General features: G+C 36.7%; 1 protein-coding gene across 3 annotated transcripts in view; it reads left to right on the top strand.

Annotated features, from left to right (window-relative positions):
- Positions 1-22,926, top strand: part of Erap1 (endoplasmic reticulum aminopeptidase 1) — a 36,792-nt gene extending 13,866 nt beyond the window's left edge. For 2 of the 3 annotated variants that reach the window (XM_048424626.3, XM_048424621.3), the window contains exons 5-19: positions 191-311; positions 1,324-1,478; positions 2,070-2,183; positions 2,622-2,753; positions 2,998-3,129; positions 3,247-3,318; positions 4,704-4,858; positions 6,206-6,285; positions 7,018-7,201; positions 14,253-14,409; positions 15,099-15,283; positions 16,718-16,879; positions 17,350-17,490; positions 17,909-17,990; positions 20,017-22,926. In XM_048424626.3, the coding sequence (XP_048280583.1) occupies positions 191-311; positions 1,324-1,478; positions 2,070-2,183; positions 2,622-2,753; positions 2,998-3,129; positions 3,247-3,318; positions 4,704-4,858; positions 6,206-6,285; positions 7,018-7,201; positions 14,253-14,409; positions 15,099-15,283; positions 16,718-16,879; positions 17,350-17,490; positions 17,909-17,990; positions 20,017-20,169 (2,025 nt within the window). In that variant the 3' untranslated portion in view covers positions 20,170-22,926. The remainder of the gene's footprint in view (positions 1-190; positions 312-1,323; positions 1,479-2,069; positions 2,184-2,621; positions 2,754-2,997; positions 3,130-3,246; positions 3,319-4,703; positions 4,859-6,205; positions 6,286-7,017; positions 7,202-14,252; positions 14,410-15,098; positions 15,284-16,717; positions 16,880-17,349; positions 17,491-17,908; positions 17,991-20,016) is intronic. The other variant, XM_085676927.2, reaches the window with a different exon arrangement.
- Positions 22,927-23,029: the final 103 nt, after the last annotated feature.

Consider the following 23,029-nt stretch of genomic DNA (forward strand, 5'->3'; position numbering starts at 1 on the left):
CTTTTTGTAGTTGTTTTTGGAAATAAAGTTGATTAGGAGCAGACATAATTAAAATAGTGGAATTCCCAAATGTCTTCTATAACATTAACATCCATATCCTGTAGTAAGAACCATTAAAGTCATTCTTCTTCCCAGTTGTGTGGTAAAGCCACTATGTTCTTTGAATACTCTCCTGTGCCTTTCTCTTTAGGTCTCTGTGTATGCTGTGCCAGACAAGATAAATCAAGCAGATTATGCTCTGGATGCTGCAGTGACTCTTCTAGAATTTTATGAGGATTATTTCAGCATTCCATATCCTTTACCCAAGCAAGGTAACATATTACAGACATTTCGGGGTTGTATTTGATGGTTCCCAACATAGACCATATTATTATTACTTCTGCATCCCCATCATTCTCCACAATGCTCTTCATATAATGAAGTTCCCAGCAAAGTTTAAACAAAATCTTTATCCTATTGAGAATCCCCTCACCTCTGATTTATATGATCAACTACTAATGATAAATCACCATATATCACTGTACAGTTCCTGACAATGTGGCCTGAGGATGGCTTTGCATTCAGGTGTTATTAGAGGAGACAGAAGATTGCAGAGGCTGTTTTTTTTTTATGTCATTATCACTACATACGTGACAGGAGAATAAAAAGGAACTCAATAAAGTTTTAGAATGAGTACATTTCCCTAACATAAGAATAATAAAATGCAGATTTACTATGAACCTTCAAAAGCTATTGGGTATTGAGTTTTTAGATATGTGGCTGTGGGTATCCAAAATACAATGGATTATGGAGGTAATTCTTTTCAATTGTTCAGTTTCCAAACTCATGGTCTAAATATTAGAGATAGAGCCAAGACTGATTCCTCAGGCCTGTATTCCCAGGGACTCAGGAGGCTGAGGCAGGAGGATTGCGAGTTCAAGGCCAGACTAATAAATGGAGTGAGATCTGTCTCAAAATAAAAAGTAAAGAGAGGCATGGGCATATATCTTAGTGGTTGAGCACTTGTGTAGCACGCACAGGGACCTAGGTTCAATCTCCAGCACTGTCAAATAAAGTGTGTGGGGAAGGGTGGTGGAGAGAATCGGATGGATGTCCTGAGAGGTTCTAGCCTAATTCTGAGTCAATTGGGTACCAGCATGATAGTCATGGAAACTTTCTTTCTCCACAAGGAAAGCTTCTTTCCTCTGGAACTCCCTAATTCTGGATGCATAGCTTAGCTTTTCATTTTATCCTAACACCCATTCATTTTCATGTTTATTTTGTATGTTTTGGAGAGTATGTTGCTGTGAGATTCATAATGAGCTGTATTCCTTCCTGCCCAAGATCTTGCTGCAATTCCTGACTTTCAGTCTGGTGCTATGGAGAACTGGGGTCTGACCACATACAGAGAATCCTCTCTTTTGTATGATAAGGAAAAGTCATCTGCATCCAGTAAGCTTGGCATCACAATGACGGTGTCCCATGAACTGGCTCACCAGGTAAGAACACTTAGTCACACATCTTCCCCCCACCTTTAGGATTCCATAAGTGTATACAGGATCCATAAGTGTAACATAGGATCATATGCACTCTATTTCTGTCCCTATCCAACTCTTTCTGGGTCCTCCTAGCAAAACATCCATCTCCCAACTTCATGTCTTCTTTATTTTTTATTTTATTTTTTGATAATAATTAAATATAATTAGTGCTGCCCACAGGCACATGGTTGGATCCTTCACTGAAGAATACGAAATCTAGCAGCCACACTCTCAGAGAGGAGTTAATCTTAGTGTGGTTTAATGTTCATGTCTCTTTTGGGACAAATAAAGCTACTCATATAGTTATCATGTTTACCTTGTCATTTCATAGAAGAGCTACTTCCTTAAAGCGTTAAGTTTCATGATTTTAATGAATGTTGAAAAGTTCTTATTTTTACTCTGATAAAATAGTTAATAAATATGTTTGCATTTATAAGCTGATGGTCATGTTGCATGTTTCTAAGTTTGCTGCATCTATTTCTGCCATAATACATATCAGATAATACAGTTTCTCTATAAATTTGAAAATAAGCAGAGTTGCTTTCCTTTCAGTGGTTCGGAAATCTGGTCACCATGGAATGGTGGAATGACCTTTGGCTCAATGAAGGATTTGCCAAGTTTATGGAGTTTGTGTCTGTCACTGTGACCCATCCTGAACTAAAAGTTGTACGTGGTTGTTGTTTATGCTTTTATATCTTAGGCTAATCTATTTTTATTATTTCTGCCAAAATAAATTTTTGAATATATAATTTATAGAAATGATAACATCATTGAAAGTTTAGAGATGAATCATGTTTGAAAATGCTAGATGAACTTTCAATATAAATGAAGTATTAAATTATATTATTTTCCCTTAACATTAACGGAATAGACCTAATGATAGGCTGAGTGTTCTGTGACATTTCCCAACTTTCAGGTTGCTCATTGCTATTTAAATATTAGGTACATATTACTGTTATTCTGCACAGAATTTAAATTGACACATTGCATGAATTATGGCTGAAGTAAACATACATTACATTATCAACCTAGAATTGTAGCTCACAGATTTAATGTTTTAAAATTATACTTTCCCCCCTTCCTTTCTCTTCTCTTTATTGACAGGAAGAACATTTCTTTGGCAAGTGTTTCAGTGCAATGGAAGTCGATGCATTCAACTCCTCGCACCCTGTGTCCACACCTGTGGAGAACCCTGCACAGATTCGGGAAATGTTTGATGATGTTTCTTATGAAAAGGTAAAAGCAGACTGTAGAGGTACAGTTTGGATACTGTGTTCATTAGTGGTTGGGCAGAAGGGTTATAGTTCAGGTGTGCAATAGCTTTCTCCATCAGGTTTAACCAGTAGATTGGTCCATAATCCTAAAGATTAGATTCTGGTCAATATTTTACTCTTTCTATGGTTGAAAATTTGAAAAAAATAATGCAGCTGCATTGAAATGTACAAACTATACATAATGATTATTTGTCTTATCTTTTCAGGGGGCTTGTATTTTGAATATGCTAAGAGATTATCTGGGTGCAGATACATTTAAAAGAGGAATTGTGCAGTATCTCCAAAAGTATAGTTATAAAAACACGAAAAACGAGGACCTTTGGAATAGCATGGCGAGTGTAAGTAGGGCTAGAGACCTCTCTTCTGTTGTTGCTTTCCTCTTTTATGGTACTCCTTCACAAAGAATCAAAGTGCTTTCTGCAGAAATGAGGGTATTATTTTATTTTTGGTTTCAGATTTGTCACACAGATGGTACCCAAACAATGGATAGCTTTTGCTCTAGAAGCAAACACTCATCATCAACCTCAGTAAGTCTCTCCATCTATACTCACCCACCCATGCACATTCTTCTCCATATTCTTTGAACGGTACCTCTGTGCCAAACTTTTTGAGGTTCTCAGTTAAGTCACTTTGATTCAATTCAAATTAAAACATTCCAACTAAACCAGCTAACAGCCTTTTGTAGATTTTCCTAAGAATTATCTATGTAAGAGCATGTCACAACCCTGGTGACAACTTCTCATAGACATTCATTCCTTTCAGTACACTTTCCCTAAAACAGTGGGGTTAGGACAAGTTTCAGTGGTGGGCTAGGACTAGATTCTATCAGTGAAGATGTCAGTCATTTCCAGACCACTGCATATGAAAAAAAATCACACAATGGCAGAGAAAACTCTTAGATATTTACTGCACATCAGGCAAATGCTGAACAATTAGCATGTCATCTTTACTCCTCTCAACAGATCCTTGAACCAACTGCTATTACTATCCAGGTCTTTAAATGTGGTAATGTGAATGTGATATCTAAGAGCACATGGTGGTAACTTGTAGAGTAGGGACTGAATTCCATTTTGACTGAATTCATGTTTTCAACTGTTCAGCTATCAAGAATCATACCAGCTGAGACACAACATGATCTCACTCTGTTCAATCTGAATTTAGGGGATATTTTCATAGACAACTATGGATGACTAGAAATTCAACCAAATTTTATTTACCATATTTTTATTTCCTTGCAGGGATAGCTTTATTAATCATTTATGCAGTAAAATATTTTCTTTTATCTTTTTAAAAAGTTTTTCTAGTGCCAAGGAACACATCTTCTATATTTCCAACTGCTAGTCAAGTGCAAGCCATCTCAAAGCTGTCACTTTATTTATTTATTTATTTATTTATTTATTAAAAATTTCCACCTCCTCCCCACCTCTCTTTTCCCTCCCCTTCCCCACCTCCCCCTCCCTCTCTAGTCCTAAGAGCAGTCAGGGTTCCCTGCCCCGTGGGAAGTCCAGAGTGAGCTGTCATTTTAAAAACACAACCCATTCCCGTACCAGTTTTTCTACCTCAGTTTTCCGAGAGCCAGCATAGTCATGTTGGTGTTGAAACCTTGCTGTCCTCCCCACACACCCCACCTCTGTTTCTCTCATTCTGTTGCTTACGTGCCAGCTTTGTGTTTGTCGAATATGCCTGGCCATTAGCTGTGCCAAACAGGGCCAACTGTATTTCCTACCTGTCAAGACACATAGGTTTAGAGGAGATGATAGAAAGGCAGTCAGTCATGGCTCAGTGGTGGGAACAGGAGGGGAGGGCAGCCAGGGTAAGAAACTGAAGAACAGGGGAGACTGGTAGTGGCTAGTGAGTCTGGGAGCACAGATATCAGATGATGAATTTCCCCCCATTTTTGTCTATAAACCAGCACTGGCATCAGGAAGGCATAGATGTGAAAACCATGATGAACACATGGACACTACAGAAGGGCTTTCCCCTGATAACCATCACTGTAAGAGGGCGTAATGTGCACATGAAGCAAGAACACTATATGAAGGGTTCAGAAAGCATCCAAGAGACTGGGTAATGTTCACAGTGGATAACTCCTTTTTGGTGGGAAAGGGTCTTTCTTTTGAAGTCCTGTCCGTAGAATGTTTTAGCTGAATCTGTGTTCCACTCAGTTGACCTATACCCCAACTTTCCCAAAAGTATTAAAGAGGTTTTGAGTTTTGAATCTCTGTAAACCTGGCTATCTGTTTTGTAGTTTAATAGGATGTAATTTCTAGTTGTTGGCCTGAAGACAGCTCTGATCTAAGTTAGCAGCTGCTGCTAAGTTATAGAAGTGTCTGACATTGGTTTGAGTTGACAAAACCAACTAAGAGATGCTCAATTCTCTTCTTTAGAAGTCTGAGTTACACCCTGGAAGCCCTTAGCTCATACCCTAGAAGAGTATTATTAGAAATGATATGTTACAACTTGTAAAATATTTGCTGTATCTTGAACTAATTTCAATAAGAACATTACAAAAGTAAAAGAATTTCTACATATGCTTTGCACAAATATGTGTTAATTTTATCACACTTGATTTATGATTCTCTATGTACATATAAAAAGAAAGCATTACATAATATATAACCTATATGTGTGTAGTCAATAGGAATGCAATAGTATATATAACTTATTACATATATTATATATAAACAAAGATATACAGAGAAGTTGTATTTTCAAGAAAATAAAAACATTTACTTATATAATCATCACACAATTTTCAAAATTAGGAAACAATCCTATACAATATCATAACTTAATTCATAAAGCCAATCCAATTTCTCAAATTGTCTTAAAATGTCTTTATATAAAAATAGAAAAAAATTACTCCCAAATTTAGTAAATTTCATATTTCATCACCACACAATTTTGGTTTTACTTTTTTTTTTTGCAGCAATTCTCTCACCTTGTGTCCCTTGACATTTTCAGCTTTTCTAGTTCAGGACACTACTTTACTGGAATTTTCTTGACTTATATTTTCTTCTACTGTTTCTTCTTGATCAGATTTAGGTTTTATGGAGAAACTCCAGAAGAGAAGTGACATAGGTCTTTTTGGTACATGATTAAGGAGGAGGGACATGGTACCAATTTGTGCCATTACTAGTAATTATTATTTAAGGTTAGGCTTACTAACCTAGTAATCATTATTTAAGGTTAGTCATTAATTACTTGAGCTTGCTTTTCTCTTTCTACATTAGAGTCTGAGAAAGAGGAATAGTAGCTGAGCTGGAATGCAGCCTAAGCATCATGTCAGGTCTTGGCATAACATTCTTACACCACTCTGTTTTAAACTAGCCTGGCACGTGATGGGAAGAGGTATTAAAAGCTGCTTGTTGAGTGAGTAAAGACAATGAACAATGCATACCTGCTTTCTTTTAGGTACCTGTGGCACATTCCCCTGACATTTATTACCAGCAGATCAGACACAGTCCAGAGGTTTTTGCTAAAGACAAAGACAGGTAATTTGTCATGGAAATAATTAGTTTAAATTCAAGTAAGAAGTATAGAAGTGAATAGAAACTAGCTACCGAGCTTCTTTCGGTGTTGATTTTGGTTAAAAGAAAAGAGAATCTATTGAGAATTCTTGCTGGATATGGAAGATGGCTCCATTGGTAGAGTGCTTATCTTATAATGTGAGGACTTGAGTCTAATCTCCAACAGTTACAATACCAAAGAAGGTGAGTGTTGCCGTCATGATTGTGACCTCAGTGCTGGGAAGAACCAAGGCCAGTGAGTGTTCCTATTGGATGTCTTTCCCTGACAAAAATATACAGAATCTGAGGAACAGACAATGTTCAGCCCTGATATATATACACGCACACGTGCCCTCACTTACAAAAATTCACAGGGATTGGATTTTTAAAAAGGAAATATAATGACACAAATTCAAACAGTTGAGTGCTATGACACTAAAGAGAATAGATTAGCAACAAAAATCCTCATTGCTTTGTTGACAATAGTGGGAAATATGTGTTGGTCATAAATGTGATTGCATCATTTCTATAAATCTCATAGAATCTGCGTCAAATGCTACCTTTGGCATTTGTCTACTTGGGTGGCTGTTATGTAGTTTCTACAAGATATTTGTTTAGTCTTGGAGTTTCTCCCAGTTTCGTGGTATAACCTCAGATTCAAAAACTTCTATCCATCCAGGGAGTAAATGGTTCTGAGATTTATCATATTTTCTCTAGATGTTCTCATCCTCCCAGAAGCAGTGGAGTGGATCAAATTTAATGTGGGAATGAATGGCTATTACATTGTGCATTATGAGGATGATGGATGGGATTCTTTGAGTGGCCTTTTAAAAGAAGCACACACAGCAATCAGCAGTAATGACCGGGCGAGTCTTATCAACAACGCATTTCAGCTTGTCAGGTAATGCAGGCTGCATCAAGTTGTAGTTTATTTCTGAAAGCAGCTGTTACTGTTCAAATACTTGGTTTCTAGAGATGACAGTGATGGATTGATAATGAGCATTCAAAAGGCATCACCTCCCCAAGTTCTTTTATTAATTTTTTATTGAGCTATATATTGTTCTTTGCACCCCTCCCTTTATCCCCCCACCCCATCTGCCCTCTCCTATAATACCCATCCTCCCAATTTACTCAGGAGATCTTATCGTTTTCTGCTTCCCATGTAGATTAGATCCATGTATGTCTCTTTTAGAATCCTCTTTGTTGTCTAGGTTCTTTGGAATTGTGAATTGTAGGCTGATTTTTCTTTGCTTTATGTCTAAAAGTCACTTATGAGTAAGTACATATTATATTTGTTTTTCTGGATCTGGATTACCTCACTCAATATGATGTTTTCTAGCTCCATCCACTTGCCTGCAAATTTTAAGATGTCATTTTTTCTGCTGTGTAGTATTCCATTGTATAAATGTACCACATTTACCTTATCCATTCTTCGGTCAAGGTTGTTTTCAGGTTCTGGCTATGATAAATAATGCTGCTGTGAACATAGTTAAACACATTTCCTTGAGGTATGATTAAGCGTCCTTTGGGTATATACTCAAAAGTGGTATTGCTGGGTCTTGAGGTAGGTTGTTTCCTAATTTTCTGAGAAATCGCCATATTGATATCCTAAGTGGCTGTACCAGTTTTCACTCCCACCAACAATGGAGGAGTGTTCCCTTTACCCCACATCCTCTCTAGCATAAGTTGTCATCAGTGTTTTTGATCTTGGCCATTCTTACAGGTGTAAGATGGAATCTCAGAGTTGTTTTGATTTGCATTTCTCTGATAGCTAAGAATGTTGAGCAGTTCCTTAAGTGTCTTTCAGCCATTTTAGATTCATCTGTTGAGAGGACTGTTTGAATTTATACCCCAGTTTTTAATTGGATTATTTGTTTTTTTGATGACAAATTTCTTGAGTATATTTTGAAGATCAACCCTCTGTCTGATGTGGGTTTCCCATTCTGTAGGCTACCATTTTGTCTTGTTGACCATGTCCTATGCTTTACAGAAGCTTCTCAGTTTCAGGAGGTCCCATTTATTAATTGTTTCTCACAGTGTCTGTGTTACTGGAGTTATAGATGGAAAGTGGTCTCCTGTGCCAATGCGTTCAAGCTACATCCAACTTTCACTTCTATGATTATTAGTGTGGTTGGTTTTATATTGAGGTCTTTGATCCACTGGACTTGAATTTTGTACATTGTGATAGATATGGATCTATTTTCATTCTACTACATGTTGATATCCAGCTATGTCAGCACCATTTGTTTAATATTCTTTCTTTTTTCCATTTTATGATTTTTGCTTCTTTGTCAAAAATCAGGTGTTTGTAGGTGTGTGTTTTGATACATGGGTCTTCAGTTTGGTTCCATTGGTCCTCCTGTCTGTTTTTATGCCAATACAAGGCTGTTTTCAGTACTGTAGTTCTGTAGTAGAGTTTGAAGTTAGGGATAGGAATGCCTCCAGAAGTTCCTTTATTGTACAGGATTGTTTTGGCTATCCTGGGTTTTTTGCTTTTGTGTTGATCTTTCAAGGTGTATTAAGAAATTTTTTGGGATTTAGATGGGCATTGCATTGAAACTGTAGATTGCTTTTGGTAAAACTGATATTTTTACTATGTTAATTCTACCTACCCAAGAGCATGGGAGATCTTTACACTTTCTGGTGTCTTCTTCAATTTCTTTCTTCAAAGATTTAAAGTTCTTGTCATACAGGTCTTTCACTTGTTTGCTTAGAGTTAATCCAAGATTATTTGTTATAAGTTATTTGTGGCTGTCGCAAAAGGTGATATTTCTCTGATTTGTTTCTCAGCCCATTTATCGTCTGTGTAAAGGAGGGATACTGATTTTTTCGAGTTAATCTTGTATCCTGCTACATTACTGAAGGTATTTATGAGTTGTAGAAGTTCATTTGTAGAATTTTGGGGATCATTTATGTAAACTGTCATATCATCAGCAAATAGTGTTAGTTTGACTTCTTTTCAAACTGTACCACCTTGATCCTTTTTTTTGTCTTATTTGCTGTATCTAAAACCTCAAGTACTATATTGAATCGGTTGGAGAGTGTGTACAACTTTGCTTTGTTCCTGATTTCAGTGGGATCACTTTGAGTTTATCTCCATTTACCTTGATGTTGGCTGTTGGCTTGCTGTATATTTCCTTTAATATGTTTAGATATGTTCTTTGTATCCCTGCTCTCACCAAGAACTTTATCATGAAAGGATCTTGTATTTTGTTAAAGGCTTTTTCAGCATCTAATGAGATTATTGTTCTTTTTTTTTTCAGTTTGTTTATATGGTGGATTACATTGACAGATTTTCATATGTTGAACCATCCCTGCATTTCTGGGATGAATCCACTTGGTCATGGTGGATGGTTTTCCTGATATGTTTTTGGATTTGGTTTGCCAATATTTTTGAGTGTTTTTGCATCAATGTTCATAAGTGAGAACGGTCTGTAATTCTCTTTCTTAGTAATGTCTCTGTGCTTCGGGTATCGGAGTGATTGTAGACTCATAAAAAGAGTTTAGCAATGTTCCTTCTGTTTCTATTTTGTGGAACAATTTGAGGAGTATTGGTGTTAGTTCTTCTTTGAAATTGTTGTAGAATTCTGCACTGAAACCATGTGGTCCAGTGTTTTTTTTTTTTTGTTTTTTTGGTAGGGAGACTTTTGAAGAATGTTTCTATTTCCTTAGTGATTATAGATCTATTTAATTTGTTTATCTGGTCTTGATTTAATTTTGGCAAGTGATATTTATCCAGAAAACTGTCTGTTTCCCTTAAGTTTTCTAATTTTGTGTAGTATAGGTTTTCAAAGTATGATCTGATGATTCTCTGGATTTCCTCTTTGTCTCTTGACATGTACCCCTTTTCATTTCTGATTTGTTAATTTGCATATTCTCTCTCTGCCTTTTGATTAGTTTGGATAAAGGTTTGTCTATTTTGTTGATTTTTATTGAAGAACAAACTTTGTCTCATTAATTCTTTGTATTGTTTTATTTGTTTCTAGTTTGTTGATTTCAGCTCTCAGTTTATTTCCTGCCATCTAGTCCTCCTGGGTGAGTTTGCTTCTTTTTGTTCTAGAGTTTTTAGGTGTTCTGTTAACTCATTAGTGTGAGATTTTCCCAGCTTTTTTATGTAGGAATTTAGTGTTATTAATTTTCCTTTGCACACTGCTCTCATTGTGTCCCATAAATTTGGGTATGTTGTGTGGTCATTTTCATTGAATTTTAGGAAGTCCTTAATTTCTTCCTTTATTTCTTCCTTGACACATTGGTGAATAATGTGAGCATTGTTTAATTTCCATGTGTTTGTGGGCTTTCTGAAATTAGTGTTGCTGTTGAATTCTAATTTTGAGCCATGATGATCCAATAAGATACATAGGGTTATTCCAAATTTTTGTGCCTGCTGATGTTTGCTTTATTACCAAGTATATGATCAGTTTTTGAGAAGGTTCCATGAGGTGCTGAGAAGGCGGCATATTCTTTTATGTTTGGATGGAATGTTCCATACATGTCTGTTAAGCCCATTTGTGTCATAACATCTGTTAGTCCCCTTATTTCTCTTTTAAGTTTCTGTCTGGCAGACCTGTACAGTGGTGAGAGTGGGGTGTTGGAGTCTCCCACTATTAGTTTGTGGGGTTTAATGTGTGATTTAAGCTTTAATAGTGTTTCTTTTACATATGAGGGTGCCCTTATAGTTGGGCCATAGATGTTCAGTATTGAGATTTTCTCTTGATGGATTTTTTTTTGTGCCTAATATGAAATGTCCTTTGTCTGTTTTGATTGATTTTAGTTTGAAGTCTATTTTGTTAGACTTTAGGAGAGCTACACCAACTTATTTCTTAGATCCATGTGATTGGAAAATCTTTTCCCAACCCTTTACTCTAAAGCAATGTCTGTCTTTGAAGTTGAGGTATGTTCTTTGTATACAGCAGAAGGATTAATTCTTTTTTCATATCTAATCTCTTAACCTGTGTCTCTTTATAGGTGAGTTGAGTCTATTTATATTAAGGAATATAATGACCAGTGATTGCTAGTTCCTGTTATTTTAATTTTCATTGTTGGTGATGTTATTGTGTTTTTCCATTCTTTGGATTGACTGCTGTGAGATCATCTATTGTCTATGTTTTTGTGGATGTAGTTAACTTCTTTGGGATGGAGTTTTCCTTCTAGTACTTTGTTAGTAGGTATTGGTTAAATCTGGTTTTGTCATGGAATATCTTGTTCTGTCTGTCTATGGTGATGAAAAGTTTTGCTGGGTATAGGAGTCTGGGCCTACATCCGTGGCCATTTAATGTCTGTATAATGCTTAACCAGAACCTTCTGGCTCTCATTGTTTCCATTGAGAAGTCAGGTGTAATTCTGATAGGTCTGCCTTTATATGTTACTTGATCTTCTTCCTTTGTAGCTCTTAATAATCTTTTTGTTTTTGCCACCCTCAAATTCTTTCTTTATTCTGTATGTTTAGTGTTTTGTTTATTATATAGCAAGGGAGCTTTCTTTTTGATCCAGTCTGTTTGGTGTTCTGTAAACTTTTTATATCTTTATATGCAATCTTTCTTTTGTTTGGGAAAGTTTTTTTCTATGATTTTGTTGCATTTATATTTTCTGTGCTTTTGAGTTGGACTTCTTCATCTTCTATCCCTATTATTCTTAGGTTTGGTCTTTTCATAGTGTCCCAGATTTCCTATATATTTTGTGTTAAGCTTTTGTTAGATTTAATGTTTTCTTTGACCTATGAGTCTATTTCCTCTATTGTATCTTCAGCACTTGAGATTCTCCCTTCCATCTCATATATTCTGCTGTTTATGCTTGCATTTGTGGTTCCTGATTATTTTCCCATATTTTCCGTTTCCAGAATTTTCTTGGTTTGGGTTTCCTTTATTGTCTGTAGCTTGGTTTTCAAGAATTGAATCGTTTCTTTCGTATGTTTGGTTTCTTTTTCTTGGTTTTCTTTAATGGATTTGTTTATTTCTCCCAATTTTTTGTCTTTTCCTCCATTTCTTTGAGGAACTTTTTCATTTCCTTTTTAAGGGCCTCAAACATTCTCTTAACATTATTTTTCTGGTCATTTTCCTCTACTTCATCTATATTTGGCTGTTCAAATCTTGCTGTTGTAGGGCCACTAGTTTTTGTTGGTGTCATGTTGCTCTTTGTGGTTCTGATTGCGTTCTTACCTTGTCTATCCATCCTTTCCTCTGATCGGTGTAGTTTGTGCTGGGTGATCAATCTTCCAGGTGCCTGTGGATCCAAGGCTCAGATGGTTGATCCTCATGGTGTAACTGGGGCAATGGTTCCAGTCACCCTGGAGGTCTCTTGATGTTCCCGGAGGTCACTCAGCACTCCATGGTGTTGCATTGCAATCCTGGAGGTCATTCAGGCCTGTTCCTGCTGAGGTTCCTGGCTTGGGCCTGATCCCACAGAGGTCTCTGGCTTGGGCCTGCTCCCGTGGTGGTTCCTCCCTCATACCTGCTCCTACAGAGGCTGCTTTCTCCCCAAGTTCTTTCAACAGGGCAACATAGCCTGAAGCTCAACCTTCTGTCTTTAATTGCTAGTTGATGTAAAATACAGAACTTGTATTTTAATCTTTCTCATTAATAACTCAAACCAGGCTGAGGCAAATGTGCAGGAAGCCTTGAGGGCATTCTAGTGAGCCCCTTGCCTATTTCTAAAGCTTTGTCCTGCTGCTTTTCTGTCTGTGCTATAGGAATGGGGTTTTCCCTTGCTGGGTTCTTAAACCTATTGAAGCCTTCTTGTGAGACAAATTAATGCAGGTCCAATTGTTTACATTACATTTATTGTATCAAAAGAGAGATTTTTCTTTTAAAGACAATGCATCTTTATGGAATATAGTTTATGTAATTTGGCCCTGTCAAATGATCTTTGACTAACCGAGGCCAGACTGAACATACTCTTTCCTTCCTATTTTACAATTGGGGAAGGAAATATTTTCCAAACTGGAAACATGAATGCCTTCATCTTTCATGTGGTGATAAAGTTCCAAGTGCACCCTCTGGGTAGGATGAAACAGCTCTGTAATTCTCAGATTCAATATCTCTCTACCCTGAATGTAGAATCATTCTTTCTGGTCCTCATATTACTACAATGAGTCTCCTAAGGTGAAAAAAGCAGAGAGAAATTAAAGGTTGCTTGAATACTTGCTTGTTCTTGAACATAAGTTCATCTGCATGGCCTACTGCAACTGGAATTCCAGAGGGGTCTGCTAGTCAGGGTATTTTTGAACAGAGAAGATGCATTTATGAAAAGAATTCTTATTTTTTCTAAGCAGCAATCTCACTGACCTGAATCTTGTGGTGTGGGAGAATTGTCTGTATTCTGTCAATCATGTTTTAAATAAACGCCGATTGGCCTGGCAGGAAGTATAGGTGGGAAAACCAGACAGGAAGTAGAAATGATGCAATGAGAACAGGAGAATTCTGGGAAGCAGGAAGCTCGCTCCCCACTCCTGCCTAGATCACCGAAGCAGCAGGATGTGATCTACCCCACTGAAAAAGGTACTAACATGGCTAGCAAAGATCAGAAAAATGGGTTAATCAAGATGTGAGAGTTGGCCAGTGAGATGCTAGAGCTTACCAATCAGTTTATAATTTATGGAGACCTATGTGTGATTTTCTTTGGGGCTTGCCGGTTGTGGGGAACCGGGCAGGACAGAAACACAAACAAGCCAGCTTTCATGTTACAATCTTGTATTGAAGTTCTTAGCTTAGGCTGAAAGGTTACACAGTTTGGTGTATTGTATGTTACAGACACTAACATGCATCATTTCATATTAGTCACAAGCTGGACTTTATGAATTTTCTTTCCCAATGTCATCTTGTGTAGAACAGAAATTATTCTACTGCAAAATTCATTATTTACAAATGATTGCTGCTTTTCTGGAAGATTATTGTAATATATGTTGAAACAAAAGGATGATTTCCTATAAACCTGTGAACAACTTGTCTCTTGCTCAGCATTGGAAAGTTATCAGTTGAAAAAGCCCTGGATTTAACCCTGTACTTGAAAAATGAAACAGAAATTATGCCTGTATTCCAAGGTTTGAATGAACTGATACCTATGTATAAGTTAATGGAGAAAAGAGATATGAGTGAAGTGGAAACTCAATTCAAGGTAATACCTGAGATGAATCAAATAGCTATAGTATAATTATAATTTTCTTAAGGATAAAAACATGCTTATTATTATATGTATTTGAATATATGTACATAAAAATAGACATATATGTCCTCTTATCCATTAAGAAAAAGCAATAAAAATTCAGTTTGGATTGACTAACGAAGGTTAGAATTTGATACTAAATAGAAATAGTGGTGTTAGATTCTGTACTTAATTTTCATGTTTTCCCCCATAAGTATTTCATTTGATTTGACATATCTGTTATAATTACTAATCCTGATGTTGTCCAGGACTCTAAGTGGCACTTGAAGAAGAGACCCTAAGTTGCTACTTTCTTTAATCAAATATTGTGAGGATCTGTATACTTTGCTCATAAGTTTAGTCTGTTCATCCTGATTCAAGTAGATGGAATATTTTAGAAATGATTACTGTAATAATATTAAAATCATTTTTTTTGTTTTTCTCCCCTTTTAAAACTAAGTTAAATAGAGTTGCAAACTTTTAAACAAGTGGGGTTGAGCTTTAAAGATTATTTCCATTTGATCACTCACTTAAAATTATTAAAATACATTCAATATGTATTTATGTGATGTTTCTCATCACCAGGAGAACTAGGCTGTGTGACTAGGAACTGCTGTGACACTACCCATAATACCTGTCACTATTCCCATCATCCTTCACAGGCCTTCCTTCTCAGGCTGCTGAAGGACCTTATTGACAAGCAGATGTGGACAGATGAGGGCTCTGTCTCAGAGAGGATGCTCAGGAGCCAGCTCCTCCTCCTTGCATGTGTACGCAAGTATCAGCCCTGTGTGCAGAAGGCAGAGGGCTATTTCCAAGAGTGGAAGGCATCCAATGGAAACTTGAGGTCAGTTCTCACTGGACAGGTTGTGTAAAAAGGGTATCTTTCCTGTTTCTCATCGTTGGCACTAACCATAGGGAGAAGCTGGATAGACAAGTCTTCCCTACTTCATGTTTTTGGAAAATAAATTGACTTTTCAAACTAATACTTTCAAATTTCTGAACTTTCTATTTTCAGAAATGCAACAAAGAACTTCTCTATGCCTAAAAATCAATGGCTTGGGTGGAGTTAGAACATGATTACAGATGCCAGGTGGTGGTGGTGCATGCCTTTAATCCCAGTACTAGCAGATCTCTGTGAGTGCAAGGCCAGCCTGGTCTACAGAGCTAGTTCTAGTACAGCTAGGGTTATTACACAGTGAAACCCTGTCCCTTGTCTCGAAAAACCAAACCCAAAAAGCAAGCACAATTACAGTAACTCTACTCTATGATGCAGTGTGTGTGAGATGACTGAACAGACATGGCCATGGCAGGCTAGAATAGAGGCAATGTATTTTACAGGAGTTTCTGTCTTCCAGAGCCCTCTCCAGGGTGTCTGGTAGCATAGGCTCTGCAGTGTCTTCAGTCTCCACTCCTGCCAGCCTTTTTGTGTTTGGAATTTAATGGCATCCAGGAATCATTTATGGCACCATATGGATACTTGCCTTTAAAAAGGACATTTTTTTTTAACAAAGAAAAGAAAACAAACTATCTTTTTTCATTTTACCTTACCAATCTCAGTTTCCACTCCTTTCCCTCCTCCCATTTCCACCACTCCCCGCTCCCCCCCAGACCCCATCTCCCATCCACTCCTCAGAGAGGGTAAGGCACATTGCTTTGGGGAAGGTCCAAAGCCCTCCCTACTATATCTAGGCTGAGCAAGGTATCCATCCAAAAAGAATGAATTCCCAAAAAAGCCAGTATATGCAGTAGGGATAAATCCTGATGCCACTGCCAGTGACCCCGCGTCTGCCCCAGCCATGCAACTGTCAACCACATTCAGAGGGACTAGTTTGGTTCTATGCTGGTTCTTTCCCTGTCTGGATGGAGTTGGTGAGCTTCCATTAGCTCAGGTAAACTGTTTCAGCAGATGTCCCCATCATGGTCTTGACCTCTTTGCTCATATTCTAAATGACATGTTTACCAACCATAATGCTATTGAGATTCCTGAATTTTCTACATGAACTAAATTTTGAATGTCAATTGAATATATTTCTTATCATTTAAAATATAGATGTGTAGGCATGTATGAGTGATATTTTTAACTGTATTTCTGAGGCTGCTCAAATCTAATTTTAGACATTTTCTCTTGCCTGTTTTCTTTAAAGTATAACAGAAGGAAACAGTAATTTATGGTTTCAGACGTGAGCCTGTGATCATGAAATTAGTTCTTCATTGCTATTATGTATATAAAGAAGACTTGCTCTGTCTCAGGATCTTATAGTTTTATTCTTTCCCATAGCCTCCCTATTGATGTGACCTTGGCAGTGTTTGCTGTGGGGGCCCAGAGCACAGAAGGATGGGATTTTCTTTATAGTAAATATCAGTCATCTTTGTCTAGTACTGAGAAAAGCCAAATTGAATTTGCCCTCTGCACAAGCCAAGATCCAGAAAAGCTCCAGTGGTGAGTCATGCATTGATGTCCACATGGCCAGGAAAAATTGAATGATATAGATCATTATGGCACTAGTTTTTGCTCTATTTCCCAGGAATTATTTATTCTACTGGAAACATTCTGTAAATGGCACATGGACACACACCTAATGAGGATGCCATGTTTTTAAAACGAAGTATTGGGAAAATATTTAAGCATGTGTATTGTGTGTAACATATTTGAAGTATTTAGGAATATTTCTAGAAGTTGTTTTGAGGAAATGAGGTAATATATGGTGTAGGTCTTGTAGACACTATGTAAATGTTAGCTCTTAATCATGTTGCTAGAGTGGGTTTATTGAGACTCTACCAGTTTACCTTTTGGGTCTTTATTATTGATAAACAGAATTATTTCTTTTATAAATTACTTTATTGAACATTTTTGTAACTCTTCAACCAATTATAATTCATTAGTAACATTTCTTCTTTTAATCATTATAGGCTTCTAGATCAAAGTTTTAAAGGAGAGATAATAAAAACTCAGGAATTTCCACATATTCTCATACTCATTGGTAGAAACCCAGTGGGGTATCCATTGGCCTGGAAGTTTCTGAGGGAAAATTGGAATAAGCTTGTACAAAAGTAAGTAATGCCAAAAATTGTGGTGGGACTGAATGCATTCTTTTACACCCTACCCCATGTGTGTGTTTAAACTTTGCTATTTATATGAAGGAGTATCTTAGGTTGAAGATAACTTTCCAAATTAAAATATCCCTATGTAATTTAAAATCCGAGTCCATTGCTAACCCATATACTCAGTGATCTGCCTCATCCTGTGTTCCTCCACTTGTCTGAAGCCTCCCTCCTGCAAGGTCAGTGTAGCTTTCCCGTAACTCTTAAAACTGTATAAACTCTTAACTGTATAAAGCTGTCATTTTCTTTAGGTTCTTAATCTTAATTCTTGATATGGATTATATTTTAAAAGTAGATTGTTGAAATGCTATTGGATATATAAGACACTTAACATGTAAATTGAATAGACAGCTTTTGTCATTTCTAGGTTTGAACTTGGCTCAGCAACTATAGCTCATATGGTTATGGGAACGACAGACCAGTTTTCCACCAGAGCACGTCTTGAAGAGGTAACAGGCATGTGTGTGAGAAATTCCTTCTTTTGAACTTAAGTATCAGTTAGCTCCTATAAAAGAGCAGGAAAACATTTGTGGTATTTTAGACTGAATCTTGTCATTTGATCCAAGTTTTGAGTTCCTGTGTATATGCCTCTCATGATAAAAGCTTTGCTCTGCAATTAAAAACTTGGATTTTGCCAGGTTTTGTGGCATACACGTTTAAGCCAAGCACTTTGGAGGCAGCAGTAGGCAGATATCTCTGAGTTAAAAGTCAGCCTAGTCTACAAAACAAATATCAGGCTAGTTAGGATTACATAGTGACATCTTGTCTCAAAACAAAATAAAAAACAACAAAAACTTTTCAACTTAAGAAAAATGACCCAAAACAATGGGCCCTTGTTTAGAGAAGTTAAAAGTAAATCCCAGAGGTGTGGATGGCTGAAGTGGTGAAAGAGGCAGAGAAGGCCCAGGTGCTTCAGTATCCAAGGTCATGTTTCTATCCTCATTTATAACATCATGTACTTCCCAAAAGAATCTTAGGCATCTATAAGATCCATCTATAAAATAAATATCAAAGAACAGAAAGCTGCAAAGAAGACAGGAGGTAAGTATATGAGGAACCTACTCTGAAGATTCCTATTGCAGTGACATCTGACAGTTATTATGGAGCTTCCCAGTGATCAGGCAAAAATAAGAAATTGGTATGAAACTGTCTGGTAAGATAGACTGAGAACACATATATAAGTTCTACAAAAAGAGACATTCTTCCACCCTTCTAAGCAGAGAAGCATGTCTTAATTGGGTATTCAGCTGGATCTGTGTGGCAGAAGACACAGTCTGGGATCAGGAGAACTGTTAAAGGCTGGCATTGATAGAGCTTGTGTAGAAGTCCACATTTGAGCCATGACATCACAACAGGCTCTTTGAGGATAAATGAAATATTTCAGACAATAAGGGAAATGAAATTATTGCTGTCTTATTGTTGACAAGTACCCAAAGTGATGAGGAATCAATCTTGTGTTCTACAACAGTACACAGAGCTGAAGCACAGGGCAGGGCACAGAGAAGTGGGTGTCTCTTTTCTTCCCCAGAAACTGGACTCTCAAGTAATTTTAAAACAATTCTGCATCATTTCTCACTGGAACTTGATCTTTCTAAAAGTCATACTTTCTCCTACCTGCTATTGGAGAACTCATAACATGGTATTATGTTATGGGTTTTTGAGGAGTTAGCTGTCTGAAATTCATGCTAAAAAAAATACATCGTGGCCTATACTTGCTTCCTAACTACAAATAACAGATTAATAATACTGAAAATTTATGGGTTATTGTTAAGAACTCTTGAAGGTACAAGGAAATCGTACAATTTTCAGTGCTTTGGTAAAGGCAGCCTATCTATATCATTTGAACTTAAGAGTTGAGATACCTCGTGATGCAACAAGAACAAAGATACGTTTTGAGGAGAGAGTACTGCAGTCTCTTATCTATCTCTCCAGAACTGTGGGCAACTCTATGTAGATACTGGCAAAATATTGGCAAAGTTTGGAATCTTACCACCATAACTAGTTAAGAGCCCCATTCCTCATAGTGTTGGCAGTAATATAGGCCAGAGCACCAAAGAAAGATTGCATTTATATCATCAATAATGTTTTCCATGGCAAAGAAGACTCTGCACATTCTGCCTTTCAGATATCATATTTAAAACTTAAGTTTGCATCTCTGTATAACAGAATTCATATTAAATAGACACAGTCAATTAAACCTTCATTATGAAATGGTATATGCAAAGCATTTTAAAGTCTGGCAACTGTGAATAAATAAAAGAGCTACAGGAAAAAAAGAAGCTGACATGTGTCATGAGCTCATTTTGTGTAGCTCAGCCTTAAGTGATATGTAATTGTAACCAGACGCCTTGGACTTCCTTCTATATAGAATGTTATCAAATGCTGGAATTCTGCCTTGACTTTTAACTGGCCTTAAATAACCATTCGCTTAATGTAATAAACTAATGCTTTTAAAATTCACTTTTTCTTCCCAAGGTAAAAGGATTCTTTAGCTCCTTGAAAGAAAATGGTTCTCAGCTCCGTTGTGTTCAACAAACCATTGAGGCCATTGAGGAAAACATACGATGGATGGATAAGAATTTTGAAAAAATCAGGCTATGGCTGCAAAAAGAGAAGTTGGAAATGTGACAGTTTGTTTCTTGCCAAGTTTCTGTGATTTATAATCAGCAAAACATTGTCCAATTTGAGTATTTTCAAGCTAAAGATGGTTGTTTTAGTTCCCACTGAAGATATTTTCTTATTTCATTTGACTTGATCATGTCTGAGAAAAGTTTGTCTTCAATGTCTGTTGCTGCCATGGGTCTGGCTAAGATGTGGCCCTGCTGTGTAAACCCAAGTGCCCAGTTCCTTGCCACAGAAAAGCCAAAGGAGTTCTTCTCATTTCGTACTTTATGCTTCCACCCCCACAGCTTGCAAACCCCTGTGCCTTCTGTGTCAGTCATTCATCAATGTCTCTGCAAGACTGGATAGTGAGGCACGTGTGTAGCAGATACTAGAATCATCCACCACACTGGAAAATGGCAGTGTGCCAACCCTCCTATTGCTCTCCCTAAATCTACTGTCCACCCTGTCTTCCTGGCCTCATGTATGGGTGTTGCCTTGTAGGGTCCAGTTTACCAGCCATCTTTGCCTTCTGGGTTTTTACTGATAGACAACCCTAGAAGTTTGGAGTTGGAATCCAGGAGGGAGGGGATAGAGGTTTTACTTCTGAGATAGCCTTCTTTTCCACATAGTCCTTTTCTGTTTCTTGTCTGTAGTAATTGCCTCCTCTATGTCCACTCAGGGCGGGACAAGAGCAGGAACCTGGTGATACCTGTCATGGTAGTACTGGTCATTTTTACACACCCTACTTGAACTTTTGTAAAAATGTACATTTAGAACCTTCCTTGATAAGTCAGATATGAGAGCCACATACTTCCTTTGGAATCTCACTTCTGAAAAAAAAACAAAACAAAACAGTGCACTCAGGTATGTATCAGAAATACCCTTCATTTTAAGATGTACTAGAAAGTCATTGATCCTTAAGTAGGGAATACTGTTTTAAATTCCTGAAGAACTCATATTGGCACTTATTGCAAATACATCTTTGAGGACTCATCAATAAAGGATAATATAAACAACATGCTTATATTAATACAAGGAAAGAATTCTTTAAGTCTTATATAAGAATTTTAAGATGTATAGCATAAATTACAGGATAAATAAATATTACCAATAAGAATGATGTCAAAATATAATGCTGTAATATATGATAAAAAAGAGAGATTTTAGGGGTAGGGGGCTCAATTATCATATTTTCATTGCTCTAACAAAATATCTGAGATAATCAGCTTAAATGAGAAAAGATTTTGTCTCAGTGTTTTTAGCCTAAGGTTTGCTGGCTCTGTTGTTACTGGCCTATTATTAGGGAAGAATAGTTACCCAGTAGTGGCCAGAAAATAGGACCAGAGAGGTGTCTAGGGACACCATGTACTGTATCACAGCATACTGTCAAAGCCATACTCCCACAGACTAGACCATTTCCTCCAACTAACACCTACCTCCTAATAGCCCATTCAAGTATGAAGTCATAAATAAATTGGTGACTGCAAATGGATTAACCTACTAAGGAGCTGAGCCCTCATGGTCCAGTCCCCTCTTTTCCTATTGCCAACTGGGAACCAAGACTTCAACATGTGAGTCTCCTGGAGGGACACTTCATATCTAAACCACAACAAATGTGTTTACAATTCTATTTTTTATATTGACTGCATATGAAGGCTTGAGAATAAAATAAAAATAATCCACTAATAATTTGTTTCCACAGAGTACATCTAAAAAAGAACATATAGCCAAGACTTTCCTGTAAAATATTTTCCTTTAATTGCATTTTATATCTTAATTAAAGAAACACAAATACTTATTTGGTCACTTTCACTTTTGGAAAATCTCATTTCCTAAACAGATAAAATGTTACATGTGCAGCAACTGTTTGGTAATAAAATCCACCTGTTCTTTACTTCTAAGGAAATAGTTGCAATTATTTTCTTTTGACCAAGAGAATTTAAAAATAAAAGGTTAAAGAGAATAAAAAAGGATTTATTTAGATCTCATGGCTTATGCAAGTCACCGTGAGTTACCATCAAATGCCCAATTCTTGAGGATATTCCTAATTAAGAAAAATATTTTAGGTACCTTAAGTGTACATGAGATTTTGCAGGCACTCTTAAATTTATGTTATTTTGTTATCATTTAAAAATATTCCTATATGTGCATGGACATTTGTATACTACAGTCATAGCCTTGGAGGTGTATTTTTCAATGTCAAAGGTTTCAGCATATTTTTAGAAACAAAAGGAACAAACATCTATACTGCCCAGATTCAGGTATTAGACACCAATAGGTTCAAATCTCTTAGGCAGTATATTCTTTTCTTGTCAGTGCCTTGAAAACAGAACAGTGACCACCCTTTTTATAGAACTAGGAATTCAACGTTTGTGTGGGTAGAATTTGACATTTAAATGCTGCATGGATGATTTGTACTTTTGGAGACAGTTACAAATATCATGTTCAATTTAAGTATTTTACTTTTGCTTGGTCTTACCTGCCCCCACCCCCAGGAATTACTGGTGATGTTAATTATGTTTAGTGAAGTTAATTAAATCCCAATAAAATCTTTTCATTTGTATCAAAGAAGGCTGTGATCTTTGGAAACAAGAAAGTTGAAGTCTGGTTTATAAATACCTGACATCTTTTCCAGCATTCAATGCCAAGAAACATAGATGGAATTGTTTATCAAAATTCCATCACTGACACTAGTACATTGCTCAGAAAAATCTGAGGTACTCTTCAAAGATGTTAGGATACCTTAACCTACTTTGAAATAAAAGCAGATTTTAAATTTCAGTATGTACATACTGTGTGTGCATTATTTTTAAAGAAATTCATTTTTGTGTTTCATAAATTTGACTCCTATAAAGCCACATATAGACAATGTGGCCAATGTCTC

The sequence above is a fragment of the Myodes glareolus genome, chromosome 15 (assembly GCF_982192425.1).
Source record: "Myodes glareolus chromosome 15, mMyoGla1.1, whole genome shotgun sequence".
Taxonomy (NCBI): Eukaryota; Metazoa; Chordata; class Mammalia; order Rodentia; family Cricetidae; genus Myodes; species Myodes glareolus.